Raw genomic sequence first — 16,851 nt, forward strand, 5'->3', positions numbered from 1 at the left:
CATTTCTATCTTTATTCCAGCAAAATGAGCAATCTAGGTAATGCTGTTATTTAAAAGGGATTTTTGCAGACAAGAAAACATTTTGGCTGCCCCCATGCATACTGAGCCAACCTACTCTGCATCAGCCCTAAATTCATCTGGCTTCTCAGAGATTCATGGGACTTATTAGCACACAAAGCGATCACATAAATAATGGAAAATCTAATTTGCTGTTTCAGTTCATCAATCTTCCCTACCTATTCTCCCCCCTTCTTGTAATGAATATTCTAAATTGTTATGAGCAGATTACAAATTAAATTCATTTAAAAAAAGGTTAGTCAACTTACTCCTAATGCTGGATGATATTATAAAGGAGAAAGGGCTCATAGTTATTTGGTTTAGATTTAGAGATTCAAGTTGGGATCTCCCAACGTCTGTGGCCACTTGGTCTGGGCACTTAATGAGAAGGAATCATTATGGAGGGCAGCCTTGGTAGGCTAGCTTAAGTTTATATTAGACATAGAGGCTTACCTTCAAGGGAGAATTCTTAGCTTCTGGAAATTCTCTTTCATCCAGTCTCACCCAGCGCTGGATGAACTGCTGAACCATGGGATTCTCATTGTTCACGATCTGGAATCCTGTAATGTTGGCACCCCCATGCATGACTCTCTCCAGCACAATGTCCGTGAAGCCCTGCAGACAGATGGAGAAAGGGAATCAAAATGGTGGCAGGGCACAAGATGACGCTGACTCTGGCGGGAGTGGACATCTACCTGGAAAAGCCCAGGTGCAAGCTTTGCCTCTGAAGCTGAAGGTGGGACCCAAGAATGTACCTCGTGACACTTTAGGCGTAGGCTGTGTCTGGTACTGAATGTGGGTGCAAGTTTAGATGCCAACTTTAAGGAAGATGTAAATGCAAATGAAGGCAAATGAAAACACCGCTTTCTTATAACTTTTCTCATTTAATTCTCATACCAACCCTGCAAGAAAGGTACTACAAGTGTCATCATCCCCATTATCCAGATGAGGGAACTGAGACTCTAGGAGAAATGACTTGCCCAAGGTTCCACAGCTAGTAAGGGGCAGATTTTGGATTTAGGCTTAGATCTTTGGTTTCCATCTGTACTGCTTTTTCTGCTGTACTATGTTCTCTTTTGTCCTTAGAAAATGCTGGAAAAGCATGGACCCTAGACTATAGAAATCAGTTGAATCCACCTTTGACATGCCAATTATGAGAAGTGATTTTTTGATCGTTTTGTTTCTAGTGATGGATCCTTCATGACAAATCATTTTATTGAATCACAACCTGATTAAAGCAACAAAACCCGCAAATAGTCAGATAAAACTTTGTTGCAAATGGTGGACAAATGTCAATTTTGGGTCCCCAAGCAAATTACTGAAAAAGGAAGGGGCATGATCTCTTGCCTGTAGCCCTCTTCATCCCATCCTAGCCAACATGCCATCCGTCTCCATGTACACTAAGGGTCTGGTGCCTGATCCCTGCACCTTCTAGGGCCTTCATGCTGCCATTGTTTGGGTCCTGGTATTTGGTACTGGCTGTATCTCCTTTGATCTCCTGCCCAAGTTTTAGCTGTGGACAGCTCATCATCACCTTTGCTTTCTGAGGACCAGCCTAGCTAGAAACAGAGGAGATAACCCTCAGTAGGCTGAACACATGATGTTGAATGCTTTGGGTATGGTAACCCATAAAATAACTTAAAATACAAAATGGCCTCATCCCTATATGGTCCCTTTCTGCTTCTGCAATTATGGGGGTAGAGTAGGAGAACAGAGGATATAGAGTATTAAGAATCACACATCCTTGTCCAATGACCAGTGAGTAGCCATTCCATAGGAAGTCTGGCTCACAGATTCTCTTTGCAGAGGCAAATTGGTGGAGTTGATTTTATTGTGTGTCCAAAGGTAATATTGTGGGACATTTGGTCATTTCATATCATGGTACTCATGTCAAGCATTTGCATGTCTTCCATGAAAACAATTTTAGCTTTTGTGCTAACATTTATTACAAAGAATGAGGAGGTGTACAGATTCTACAAGGAACTTGCTAAAACTTTCCAAATTAACTCAACATATATTTTAATACTTGGTGAATTCAGTAGAAAGGTGGGCATGAGGAGGATGGTGAAAAATATGTAGGAAAAAAAAGTTTAGGAGTAAGAAATAAGAGCAACTAAAGGCTTGTCAACTACATAGGTCTTTTAAACACCGTACTTTCTTTAAGAAGATTCAGAAGACACTGGATATGGCAAGCAACAAATAACATTACAAAGATTAAATCTGATTATATTTTAACTGACAGAAAACTATTGGTTACTAATGTGGGAGTTATTTCTGAATCAGTCATCTGTATATAGTCAGAACACTGACTTGTTAGAGCAAAGATCAAAATCAAACACCAAAGTAGAAGGGAGAATAAAATAAAAAAGTTGATACAGTATGCAACTGAGGTAACTCCATTATGATCTATTTAAACAAGGTGTTGATGGTGAAAATAGGAAATGGAAAAAAGGACAGACACTGACACAGGCTGCTGCCATTTCCTAAGGATGTTTAAGCAACTTTAAATTTAAGCAGTTGCCACAATAAGTAGGCCAGGAGAGACTAGAAACTACCTCAGTCATTGAACACTTGATCTTAATGAGCAGAAAGAACAGCCATGGGCAAACCCAATTTAGAATATAATCATTTATAAAAAACTTATGGAGGAAGATGGTAGAATATTAAGAACAGTATCACCTCATAAAACATTAATAAGCAATGGAATAATGGAAGCAATGTAAATTTGTAGAAAGCTTGATGAGAGACTCAACTAAGCCAAGTCACTTAAGGCCTTACAGGATAAAACTGTAAGGAAGACAATGAGCAGATGAAAAATAGAAAAGATCTGTCAAAATTTCTGTAGCAAATTCTTTTCTACATCAAGGACAGTCAAGCCACCACATTTGGTCTTTAACATTATTGTACCTACTGTGCTATTTGAGAAAGTAGAAATGACACTAATTAAGATGAAAAAACAGTGGCCAGACTAGACCAAATATATACAGAGGAGGTTTGTGCTAGATGTCACCCAATTTTGTGGGTGTTGAGGAATTGATTCTCAAGATAAGTGAAAGAGAGAAGGAAATGAAAAAACTGTAAAAATATAGATCTTATTTTTACTAAAAAAAGGCAGGGGGAATGAGAAAATATCAGTACCTTTGCCACATGTTCACTTTCCCATCTCTACAAAATCTTTATAAGAATAACCTACTCGTGCCATGTGGGCACCCTTAGTAAAGGTTTCAGAAGGGAAAACACAGGCATTTTCTTTTTTAAAAAATTTCATTTATTTTATTATGGATTTGAAGCATTCTTTTCATATTGCTGTTACTAGTTTGCATTTCTTCTTTTAAAAATGGGGCAGCTAGGTGGCACAGTGGATAGAGCACAGGCTCTGGAATCAGGAGGACCTAAGTTCAAATCCGGTCTCAGACCAGACACTTGACACTTACTAGCTGCGTGACCCTGGGCAAGTCACTTAACCCCAATTGCCTCACCTAGAAAAAAAAACCTGTTATGTCCTTTAGTCACTTATTTATAGAGGAAACTTATTTTTTATTTATTATTTGTAAAATTTTATTTTTAGCATTTAGAAACATTTTTGAGTTCCAAATTCTCTCTCTCCCTCCAGCCTTTCTCCCACTCACTGAGAAGGTAAGCAATATGATTTGCATTATACATACGAAATTCGGGTAAGCATTTTCAAATGATATTCTATCACATACCATATCTTTATAGCCATACATCTGAATGAAAGTTGTAGAGAATACAAAATCCTACTCTGCTTGTTTGGTAGAACAAAGTCTTCTTACTCTCTTAAGGTACTCCCATTTGTAGATGACATTATGCTGAGTGCAGCAAAAGAATTCAGCCTAAATAGCCACAGAAGAAAAACCAAGTGGATGAGGAATGCCTGTTATTCAGACTATGATAGGGTATCCAATAGGACTAGTCCACATATAACTTGGACAGATAGTATAGATAGACTAAGAGATGGGCCCAGAGCTGAACAAGAGCAGGAGAGCAGGTTAGATTTCCTTCTGATAAAGCTGTATGGCTGCAAGTCAGGGAATATCTTAGTCTCTGAAGAATTCAAGTTATAGGCCACTCAATGGGCAGTGGAGAGGTGCATGATGGGTATGATGAGGCTGTATTATATTTTTTGTTGTTCAGTTGTTTTTCAGTTGCATCTGATTCTTCATGACCCTATTTAGGATTTTATTGGCAAAGATGTTTGCCATTTCCTTCTCCAGTTAATTTTACAGATGAGGAACTGAGGCAAATAGGATTAAATGGGCTGCCCAGGGTTGTTCAGCTAGTGTCTGAGGCCAGATTTGAACTCAGGAAGATGAGTCTTCCTGATTCTCAGACAAGTGCTCTATTTATTGTATCACCTAGCAGCCTGTAGTATATTGCCAATAGATTATCATCAGAGGAATATGATTAGGAAAGGAGGCAAGCTGGTCACGTAGCTATAGCAAGGAGTGACTAATGAGGACCTTGTAGTGCTTTTCTACTTTCCGTGGAATGTCAGGTAATGTAGAGGGAAGCCCCAAGTATGTTGAGTAGATCCTTTGTGGAGGACTGATGGAAGGACACGGGAAGGAGTCACACAGGGTAAGATGGCATAGCTGAGTTGCAATCTGAGCCACTGGAGGGAATAGCCAAATTGGTGAGATCATAGCATATTTCCTTGTTGGCCTACTCCAATGGCTCATTGGGGCATGAGAATGACTTTGCATTCTCCAAGGCTATGTCAAAAGAAGTGCAAATTTGGCAGATCCTGTTAAGCTGATTAGGTTTTAAGTCTGGGCCTGGCAAAGGATAAGTCTCTATCATCCAAAAAGCAGTCTAAGCAAAAGGCTAAGAGGCTGGTCACCAGAGGACTGGTCACAGGGTGATGAGCTTTTCAGCCATAGAAACATCATGAAGACATCTAAGTTCCCACAGGGCTATGATCTGGGTTGCTCTAGTCCAGGGATCCTGAACCTTTGATGTATCATAGACTTTGTTGTGTCTAATCTGGGGAAGTGTATGGACCACTTATCAGAATAATGTTTATTGCCCACATTCATGATTGAAGGAAATGCTAAATTTCAGCTGGTAATTAGTGTAAATGAGGATGTAATTTATTTCCCATCTAAGTTTACAGATTCTCTGAAATCTATTCATAGGCTATGGACCCCCGATTAAGAACCCTTGCTATAGAGAGAGGATCCCTGAAATATTGATGTAAGTACAGACATCTCACCTCTGAATGTTTCTTACCTGTACAGAAACAGATTATTGGGTAAAACAACATCATTAAGGGTAATTAGTTCTATACAAGCAATGGCATAAATGTGTTGTCACTAGTCAAATGGCTCCACAGTGGTGGTTTGTGGCATTAAGGGGGGGGATCTGGCTATTAACAACTTATTAGGAAATGACATTGGTTAGGGCAGGGGTATTCTCTCTTTTGGATGATGGGGGAGATCTGGCCCTTCTCCCTATTTATCTCGAATGTACTTGAGCTAGTAGGGAGGAGAGGAACAGGAAATAGCCCACCAGATAAATAATCCGAGGAAAGACTCCAGTGTCCAATTTGGGCCTATTGCCAAAAACCTGACATAGGGTTTTGGTTTCCCCTTAGGAGGAAACTGATGGGTCCCCCACCTGCTGCCCTGAAAGCTCACATTTGGAATTTGTTGTCTAATTAAATGAATCCTTTGAATGATGGCATTCAGCATCATTGCCTTGGCGTGCCAGACAATATGCACAAGGGAGTCAGAGAGATAAAAGAGCGGAGAAGAGGGGGAAAATACAAATTGCATCCTAATTTATCTAAGTAGGAGGAAAACTAAGGCGACAGTACTCCGTTGGTACAGAGGGATGTTTCTTGCTGATTGATCAGGCAGGGAGGTATTATGTTCTTAATTCTTCTGTTAAGCAGGCAGGAAGGAGGAAGCCTCATAATGTGGTGTCGTAATAACCCTTTGTGTTGAGAGGATGGTTTCCCCTGAGTAGTGCCAAACCGAAGGCAGCAGCTAGCTGCACCCCCATTCTTGGGCTGGGGATGGGGAGGAGGCAAGCATCAGAGGATTATACCCTGGAAGGCCCTTAGAGGTCAGCTCATAGGGGTCCAGAGGGGTGAGGTAACTTGCTAGAGGTCTGTGCCAGAGACAGGTTTTGAACTCAGGTCGTTGGAATCATAGGATCTTACATCAAGAACTGGAAGGGAGGTGGAATTGTGAACTGATTCAACCATTCTGGAGAACAATTTGGAACTATGCCCAAAGGTCTATCAAACTGTGCATACCCTTTGATCCAGCAATACTACTTCTGGGTCTGTATCCCAAGGAGATCAAAGGAAAAAAAGGAAAAAGACTCACATGTACAAAAATATTTATAGCAGCTCTTTTAGCGGTGGTAAAGAATTGGAAATTGAGGGGATGCCCACCAAATTGGGAATGAGTGAACAATTTGTGGTATATGATTATAGTGGAGTAATACTGTGCCATTAGAAATGATGAGCAGGATGATTTCAGAAAAACCTGGGAAGACTTACATGAACTGATGCAAAGTGAAATGAGCAGAATTAGGAGAGCACTGTACACTGTAACAGCAATAGTGTAAGATAATTAACTGTGAATGACAGCTTTTCTTAGCTATACAAAGATCTAAGACAATTCTGAAGGACCCATGACAAAACATGCCATCCACCTCCAGAGAAAGAACTGATGGAGTTTAAATGCAGATCGAAGCATACTTTTTCACTTTCTGTATTTTTCTTGTTCTTTTTTGGCCTGTGTTTTCTTTTACAACATGACTAATATGGAAATATATTTTTCATGATTGCACATGTATTACTTATAAACAATTTCTTACCATCTCAGAGAAGGGGGAGGGGAGGGAGAGAGGAAGAAAATTTGGAACTCAAAATTAAAAAAAAATGAATGTTAAAATTGTTTTTACACATAATTGGAAAAAATAAAAGATGAAAAAAAAGAACTGGAAGGGACCTCCGGGGTCATCTAGTCTAACTCCCTTATTTGACAGAGAAAGAAACTGAGGCCAGGTGAGTTTAAGTAACTTGTCTGAGGTTATATGTGTAATGAGCATCAGAGCCAGGATTTGAACCCAAGCCCTTTGACTACATAGCTAGTGATCTTTCTACCATACCATGCCACCTCCAGTCCTTAGAGATCATAAAACCAATTCCTTCCTCTGAACAACTACTTTACCATCTCTCATCTTGGGGTAGAGGGCTCTCTAGGAGTTAAAAGTCTATTACATTGAATACTTGTCCTAGACAATACCAGCTAAGTGGTCATTTAAAGACCATTGTCCTTCCACATAGATATTATTATTGAGAACTTTGGGCCCAGCAGCCTAAAAGGTGTTTTTTTTTTTCAGTTTCAGTCATTTGCATGGCTGCAAATGGCTTAAAGCATCTGAAAGTGTGATAGGCCTGGATCTAGAGTTGGCAGGGCCCTCAGAGGCTTTGGGGCCGACACCCTCATTTTGTAGATGAAAAAAACTGAGACTGGAGAGCTTAAGTGATGTGCTCAGGGTCACCCAGCCAGGAAGTGCTGGAGGCAGGAAAGCTGGATGGATTCCTCATTTGACTTTCCTACCTCACAAGGTTGTTGGGTGAGGGGATGTTTTATAAACTTTGCTGTGACAGAGAAATGTGAGCTTTTATTATTAGAATGTCAAAAGGCAATTACGGGCTTGGGTCTGGACCTAATGAACCCTTGGAAAGAAAGACCATTATTTTGGGAGGTAGGAAGGGGGATCCAGCTCTTCCTTTTCCCCATAACCTGAATTAACTGAAGCTGCTCCACCCCTTGTCCCTCCTCCCCTCCCCGCCAGAGTCAGCCTAACTTGGAGAAGGGGCAGATCTCCATTTCCCCCACAGATGCCCTAGTCTTTCCCAACCTTTAAGAGTTACAGGAACCTAGCTCTAGAGCTGGGAGGCCCCTCAGAGGCCATATAATCTAAAACCCTCATTTCACAGAGGAGGAAACTGAGGCCCAGGAAGAGGAAGTGACTTGCCTAAGGTCACACATAGGCTCAAAGATCTAGAACTGGAAAGGGCCTCAGGCCAGCCAGTCCAACCCCCTCATGTCACAGAGGAAGAAAGTGAGGCCCAGCCTGATAAAGTGACTTGCCAAGGTCACACAGCTAGTGCCAGAGTGGGCAATGGCGCTGTTATACCAGTTCTGAATAATCCTCCATGCCTGACTACATGAGCACATGGCCCTTTTTATGTAGGGACACCAAGCTATGTCTCTGCATCTAATCTAGGTGGCATAATGGAATTACTTTGGTAGGGGCTTAACATTCAAAATCCGATTAGGCTGATCAAAGTTGCATTTAAGAAGCTGTAAACTAATAGAAATAAATTATCAAATTATTATTTTTCAAATTACTTGAGCCTATGAGCTTTGCAGCTGAAACAAAAACAGTGTAATTGAGGACAAATGGCTATTACACGCAGCTCCTGGTATTTAGTGAAGTCATTTTTCAAGACCAAGGACATGTGGGGTGCTTGATGACGTTCCCCCCTGGATGATTACTGCTCATGTGGCCTGAGTTGGCAGGCACAATCACCAAGGTACATTTTAACCGAGAGTCCTTACCAGATTAGCAAGCATGTAGTGATAACCTCTGGAATGTTTCCCCAGGATTACTACCTGCAGAAAAGAGAAATAATAAAGATTGGTTAACCTAGGTGGGTGTTCTCAGGCTTGCAGAGGGAATGGAAACCAAATAATGGTAAACCACACCTAGTACATCAAAATGCTAGAACATTCAGAAGCTCTATGACTAGGTCTTATGAAGAAATAAGTGTTTACTATGGGCCAAGCACAGTGCTGCGCTCTAAGCTAGATCTCCTTTAGTGATTAGTACATTCTGCACACAATGTTGAACCAAATTTAAAAAAAAAACCCGTAACACATGGTTTTCAGCTCTCTTGTGCATATGCAATATGATGTACATACAATATCCTATGTTACAGTGCTTTGTGCTCATGTCACATCTCCCTACTAGACTGTAAACACCCCCATGTCTTAACTACATTTGAGAGAATCTCTGTTCTGACACTCAGCATAGGATTTTATTCATAGCAGATGATTCATGTTTGTTGAGCCTTGGAGAAGTTACTTACCTCTTTGGGCCTCATCAGTAAAATGGGGGGGGGTTGGACTAACTGGTCCCCAAGGTCCCTGCCAGCTCGAGATCTAGGATCCTATGAATGACTAAATCAATGAACCAGAATCCTAAAATAACCTGTATTCTCTTATACTTTTAAGAGGAAAGAGACAAATTCTGGAGAAATTACTTTTAGAAAATGGAATAATAGCTAGCATTCACATAGAGCATTAAGGTTTACAAAAATATTTACATATACTCTCACTTTTGATCCTTACAGCAGTCCTTAGTGGTGCTATTATTATTCCTGTTTTACAGATGAGGAAACTGAGACTGAGAAAGGTTAAGTGACTTTCCCAGGGTCACACAGCTAGGAAGTACCTGAGACATGGTTTGAACTCAGGTCTTTCTCACTCTAGGTCTAGCATTCTATAATAACAGCTGGCATTTATATAATACTTTAAGGTTTTTGCAAAGCACTTTACAAATATTTGATCCTCACAACAACCCTGGGAGATAGGTGCTACTTTATAAATGGAGAAACTGAGGCAGACAGAGTGATGTGACTTGCCCAGGGTCACACATCTAGTAAGTATGTGAGGCCAGATTTGAACTCAGGAAGATGAGTCTTCCTGACTCCAGGCTGGGTGCTCTATCCACTGCAGTACCACCTAGCAGGCCCAACTGGCATTTATATAACGCCTTAAATTTTTCAAAGCACTTTACATCCATGATCTTATTTGAGACCTCTGCCAATGGGCTATACATTATATTAAGAGACAAATGAGCGATAGAGGTTATAAAGTACAGTGGAGGATGAGAAGGTGAGATAATGGTGGATGAGAGTGCTTAAGTGAGACTCTCTGGAAAAGCAGACATTTGAGCTGGGCCTTGAAAGACAGGTAGGGATTTCAATGTCATGGCAAAGTTAGAAACCCATACATAGGTCTTACTGGGTCTGCTTCTCAATGAATTTTAATCCAAGTCCATTTTTTTCTTTTACTATTTAGATATATCATAAGAGTGAGTGAGTGAGTGAAAAGTTTAAAAATGTTTTGCTTATTTCTCATGCTTCTATTATATAAAATGGTATAATTTGGGATATGTTTATTTGGCAGCTTGCAAGAAATATCGCTTGCAGACACAATTTATTAAGTTGTTGTGACATATTTAATGGTGGGTCAGAAAGGTACATTTATCCTATTGAAGATTTAATCACCAGTCAAGCCCAGCACTCTTCTAGCCTTGCCAGGAAAAGGAACAAGTTCTCTTTGAGTATAGGGACCCCCAGAAATCAGGCCGAGCCTGGAGGGAAATCAGCAAGTCAGACCAAAATCAGTGTGGTCATAATACTTCCTATTTCCATAGTACTTTAAAGTTCACAAAATATTCTTCTCACATCTACGAGGCAGATAGTACAAGCAGCAGAATGGATAGAGCATTGGCCTTGGAATCAGGAAGTCCTGGGTTCAAATCCTGCCCTACTAGCTTGCTAGTCAATGTGGTCTTACTTACTAGCTAACTGTTGTGACCCTGGGCAAGTAACTTAACATTTCTGAGCCTAAGTTTCATCATCAGTAAAATGGGGATTATAATAATACCTACTTCACAGGGCTTTTGTGAGGATCAGATGAGATAATGTATGCAAGGTACTTTGCAAAGCTTAAAGTGCTATATAAAAGCGAGTTATGATGATAATGATGATGATGTTATCAGCATTTTCTTCACATGCTCAGTGGCTAGAGTGCTGGGCCTGGGGTCAAGAAGACCTGAGCTCAAATCTGACCTCAGATACTTACAAGCAAGTCACTTAACTTCAGTTTGCCTCAGTTTCCTCATCTGTCAAGTGGGAATAATAACACCATCTACCTCACGAAATAAAATGAGATATTTGTAAAGTACTTTGCAAACCTTTATGCTATTGTTATTATTGGCACTTGGGTTGTTTTTAATTCTACTTTATATGTTCTTTGCTTTTTTTCATTTTTATTTGCAGTAAGTTTGTAATAAAAAGTCCAGAATGTCAATTTTTTTTCCCCCACCAAAGTCATGTCTGAATGTGGACTGAACTCAACTATCACCTCAGTCACTAGTAACAAGTGTGGCTAAGGGGAATCAGAAGAATTCTTGGGACCAGTTGCTGAAGAAGATGGCAGGCACCAAGCAGTGATGACTGGTATGTGTTCAGAACAGCTGATAAATAAGACAGGGGGAAATTATAGAAGATTTAGATAGAAATCCATTGTCTGAAGGAAATGTCATTTTCTCCACAAATATGTTTTGAAGGAAAAATGTCACAGTTGAGTTACTGAGGTCGACACAGTTGCATGATGTTAGGAGAGGTGATGGCATGAGGGGGAAATGGACTCTAAGAGGTCACATTGCCCATTCAGTGGACACAACTGGGTTTGGGGGTATGTGTATCTTCGATTGGCAGGGATGTTATAAGACTCAAATAAGATCATGAATGTAAAGCACTTTGCAAATCAGAGAAATCTTTGATTTCTCTGGGCTGGACTTTAGTTGGCTACTTACAAGCACTGGGTTTGGAGCCAGAAGGCCAAGGTTTGAATCTTGGCTCAGCAGTTTACTGCCTGTATGACCCTTGCCCTCTGGGCCTTGGTTTCCTGCTTTGTAAAATGAGGGAGCTAGACTAGATGGTGTCTGAGCTTCCTTTCAGCCTCTAGATCTAGGACCCTCTGTATGTCCTTGGGCAAGCCCTCCCTCTTTCTGTGCCTCAGTTTCCTTGTTTGTAAAAATGAAGGGGTGGGACTTCATCTCTCAGGGTCCTTCCAGTTTTCAATTCCAATATTCTGACCAACAAGACCAGTCTTTGTTGTTGTTCATGTTTTATTCTGGATGTTTTCTTACTTTCAGAAATTTGCAAGCAAACTACCCCAGTGGTCCTCTCAAGAGAGACACATAGACCCTCCGGGATGGGCAAGCATCTGTTTTTCCAGTTTCACATTTGGTGGTTTTTTTTTTTGGTGTGGAAATGTGTGTGTCCTTCCCTTCCCCCCATGCTCCATCTGTCATGTAAAGAAGTACATTTGCAGACTGCAAGTGGGGGAGGGCTCCCTCGCTTCATGTGGGAATCTTCTTCATGGAAGTAAAAGGGGGTTTATATTCCAAGATTGAGCCAAACCATTTCACTTTGGCAAAGGCCTTTGATGAAGAAGGCATCCTGACTTCCAGCGTAACTATGTCTTGTGGCGTGGGCTTCCCTTGGTTTGGAGGTATGTGCATGTATGTATGTGTATTGTGCATATGCATATATGTATATATACAGTTGTGCATATATGTGCATGTATATACGTGTTGCTAAGCTCACAGATTACATTACAGGCTATCTAGTTAAACTCTATCATTTTACAGAGGTGGAAACTGAGGCCCAGAGAGGGGAAGTAGCTTGTTCAAGGTCACACATAGGATCCTAGATCTAGAGCTAGAGAGGATCTCAGCCACATAGGCCAAACAGGCCCCTTTATTTTACAGAGGAGGAAACTGAGGTTTAAGTTCACATATGTGCATATATATGTAAGTTACACTAACATATTTGCAAGTGGAAGAGGTAGGATTTGAATTCAGCTTCCATGACTAAGTTCAATGAGAAAGTCTGGCACTCTTTCTATTGTATCACACTACCTCTGTGCATACATGTGTGTAATTATGATGATGAGGATGATGATAGCTGACACTGATGCCAGATTAGTATCATTGTCTCTTTTGAAATGATTATTAATCTGGTAGATGTCAGGAATGCTGTGAACAAAATGTATAGCTTTGGATTAAGTATCTCAGACTATTCTTATGGAGAAGGTGGAGAGATTTGGACTGGACAATAATAGAATCAGATAGGTTGGATGGCTGGATTCAAAGAGTAGCTGTTCATGGTTCAACGTCAACATGGCAGAAGGTCTCTATTGGAGTGCCCTAGGGATCTCTGCTTGGCCCTGTGCTATTTAACATTCATATCAATGACTTGGATAGAGGCATAGATGACATGCTCATGAAATTTTCAGATGACATAAAGATAAGATAAAGGTAAAGATATAAACACACTAGCAGACAGGCTAGAAAGAGCATTGGGTTGAATCTAATAAGGTGAAATTCAATAGGGATAAATATGACCTTGTACTTTGGTAGCAAAAAATCAATTTCACTGGTGTGAGATAGAGGAAGAGTGGTCAAATTGCAATTGTTTTTGGAAAAGATCTGGGGGTTTCAGTGGACTGCAAGCTCAATATGAGTGAGCAAAGGGATGCGACAGCTTTTGCTCTGGCCTGACCTCATCTGGAGCATTGTGCTCAGTTCTGGGAACCATAGTTTAAGGAGGACATTGATAAGTTGGAGAATGTCCAGAGGAAGGCAGCCAGGAGTGGGGGAGGGCCCTGAGTCCATGTTATATGAAGATCAATTCTCTGTTTGGAGAAGAGAAGACATGGAGGGGGGCATTCTAGCTTTCTCCAAGTATTTGAAGGATTGTCATATGGAGGAGAGGATGAGACTCGTCCTGCTTGGTCCTAGCAGGCAAAACCAGGAGGGGCAGGTGGAATTCTAAAGAGGCCATCTCAGGTGTCATGTCAGGAAAAGCTTTGTAACAGGTTGCCTGGAGGGGTGGTGGCCGCTTCCCCTTCCTTGGAGGTCTTTGAGCAGAAGCTGGATACTCACTCGTCAGCTATGTTATAGTGCATAGGTTGGACTAGATGGATGCTGAGATCTCTGGCAGCTCACCAATTTGGTGATTCTCTGTATCGCTGTAATCTGTAAAGGGACTTTACGGCCCCTCTCCCCTTTGATCCTTACAATAGCCTGGCAGGTGGGTACTAGGAGTATTCTCATCCCGGTTTGACAGATGAGGACATGGAGGTCCTGAGGGTTAAAGGACCACCCAGCCCTATTAGTAAGTGCCACCTGTGGGCTTCCAAGCCAGGCTTCTCCTGACTCCAAGTGCAGAGTCCTTTCCACTAGGTACTTGGTGAGGATGTGACATTACTGTTTTTAATAGGCCTTTTCTTCCATAACCATAGCTTGGCTTTTTTTATTTTTTAAGAAGGTCTTCGATTGTTTTACTATTTTTCATCACTGTCATTATTATCACTCCCAATGGATGCTAATAAGTGAATGCATTACCCTTCTCAAGTTAACAGCTGCCTTGTAACAGGAGCCTTCTAGAAACACAATGCCTTGGCACCAAAGAAGGAACTTCGTGGAAGTTCAGAGCTGAAAAGGCCCTTAGCCATAACAAACACTTTAAACATAGAGAAGCTGAGTCCCAGAAGGGGACACGAGAACTTGTGTGAGATAACACAACATGTTAGTAACAGAGCTATGACTCTAACCCATCACTGACACTTGTTTAATTTTCTATTTATGTGTCCTGACTTATTCCCTGCCCTCCCTTATCTGTATGGGAAGCCCTGATTGAGCAGAGACTGTATGTAGCTTTTTACCTAGAGGCAGCTAGGTGGTGGAGTGGACGGGGGGCTGGGCCTGGTGTCAGGAAGGCAATTTCAAATTTGAGTGACTTATCTTTCTATCTCTCTTTCCCATCATGGGATAAGGAATCAGCTCTCCTGCTCATTGGGAGGAGATAGGCAAAATAGAAGTAAGTAAAATGAGCAATTTAAATTTACATTAGTGATTATGATTAAATTATGATTAATTATTGAACAAAAGAACATTAGATATTACTGTGATGAATTGTCTCCATGTGTTGACACTTGATAAAAATAACTGCATGGTTACATCTTTCTTATTTCCCTGGTTGATGTGCATGGCTGTCTTCATTGCCTAGGAGTATTTCCTGACCTTGTGCCCTCAGGGCACTGTACCAGGCACTGAGGCTACAAAGAAATGGAGACCCGGTCCCTGCTCTCACAGAATTTAGTCAAGTCCCAAATCTACATAAAGACTTTGAGGATTTGGGGCAGCTAGGTGGTGCAGTGGATGGAGCACCGGCCCTGAAGTCAGGAGGACCTGAGTTCAAATCCGGCTTCAGACCAAACACTTGACACTTATTAGCTGTGTGACCCTGGGCAAGTCACTTAACCCCAATTGCCTAAAACAAAACAAAACAAAAAAAAAGACTGAGGATTTTCAAGCTATGCATGTTGCTGACACGATTGGAAGTAGGGTCAAATTTCTTAACTCTTTAAGTTTCTTTTGTCTTCCCTCTCTATCCTATCCTCTGTCATCTCCTCCAGTAGATTGCCCACATAAATGTCCCCTCTCCTTCCCTCTAATTTTCTATATCTCCCTATACATTGGCTCCTATTGTAGGCTCTTGCCTACAAACACGTTAATGTCGCCCTGATCCTTAAAAAATCCTTTTGACCCTACCATCCCTTCAAGGCATCATCTTCTCCCTCTCACAGCCAAACTCCCAGAAAAAGCTGTCTACCCTCAGCGAGTCCACGTTTCTGCCTTTCACTTATTTCTAATACCTTGCAATTTGGCTTCCAATCTTATCATTCCACTGAAACCACTCTTTCCAAATTTACCAGTGGTCTCTGAATCGCCAAATCCAATCAGCCTTTTCTCAGTCTTTATCCTTCTTAGCCTCTGTAGTCTTCTGGCCACTTTCTTTCTCTGAGTTTCTCGGACTCATCTCTGTCTTAGTTTTCCTCCCATGTACCTCCCTGCTCCTTCTCTCCTTTGCTGGCTCTTTATTCCTGACCTGTGCATGTCCATGAAGATGGCTCTGTCCTGGGCCCTTTCCTCTTTTCTCTCGGCACTCTCACTTGGTGAGCTCATTGGCTCCCATGGGCTTAATCATGACTCGAGATCTAGATGTCCAGCCCTCTCTTGAGCTCTAGGCCCACATTGCCAACTGCATTTTTCAGTGGATGGCCTATAGACATTTCAAACTCAACATGTCCCAAATAGAATGATCTTTCCCGGCAGATTCATCCCTTTCCCAAATTTCCCTAATTTGGTAGAATGTACCACCATGCTTCTAGTCACCCAGGGTCACAACTACAATCAGCCTCAATTCCTCACTTTCACTTTCACCACCCCCTATATCCAATTAGTTGCTGTTTTGTTGATTCTACTACCACAACATCTCTTGCATTTGTCCTCATATCTCAACTCACATTTTGGACAACCACAGCCACGCAAAAAATCGCCAAATTCGGCTTGTTTCCTAGTCAAACAGCACAGCCTTGGGAAATGGAAGACATGGATTTGTGTGTTGATTTTGTCAGTGACCTGCTGTGTGACTATGGATAAGTCATTTCTCATTTCTGAATCTCAGTTTTGTCCTTGTTCTGCCTACCTCAAAGGGTTAATATGAGAAACCCCTGAGCTGATAACTATAGCATACCATGTCATGGGAAAATTGTTCCAGAGCTGGGAAGGCCCTCAGAGGCTCTGATTTTACAGAGGAGGAAAGTGAAACACAGGGAGAGGAAGGGACTTGTCTAAGGTCACATATAGGGTCATAGATCCAGAGCTGGGAGGGCACTTAGGGACCAGCTAGTCCAACTCATTTATTTTATAAATGAGGAAACTAGGGTCTAAGGATTAGGTGAGTTGCCCAAGGCCACATAGATGGTGTCAGAGGCAAGATTTGAACTATGACACCAGCATCAGTCTCTATTTGCAAGCCTCTTTATCTCCCAGTTTCCTCCCAGTGTTCTTGCCCTCTCTGCCTGTTTGATAAGAAAGGGT

At 41.4% G+C, this 16,851-nt stretch overlaps 1 protein-coding gene across 3 annotated transcripts in view; it reads right to left on the minus strand.

Annotated features, from left to right (window-relative positions):
• Positions 1-16,851, minus strand: part of GRIA3 (glutamate ionotropic receptor AMPA type subunit 3) — a 279,870-nt gene that overhangs the window by 108,650 nt on the left and 154,369 nt on the right. For all 3 annotated transcript variants that reach the window (XM_020976366.2, XM_020976365.2, XM_020976367.2), the window contains exons 5-6: positions 8,664-8,717; positions 511-672 (exon numbers count right to left, since the gene is read on the minus strand). In XM_020976366.2, the coding sequence (XP_020832025.1) occupies positions 511-672; positions 8,664-8,717 (216 nt within the window). The remainder of the gene's footprint in view (positions 1-510; positions 673-8,663; positions 8,718-16,851) is intronic.

The sequence above is a fragment of the Phascolarctos cinereus genome, unplaced genomic scaffold (genome assembly GCF_003287225.1).
Source record: "Phascolarctos cinereus isolate Bilbo 61053 unplaced genomic scaffold, phaCin_HiC Scaffold_8;HRSCAF=390, whole genome shotgun sequence".
NCBI lineage: Eukaryota > Metazoa > Chordata > Mammalia > Diprotodontia > Phascolarctidae > Phascolarctos > Phascolarctos cinereus.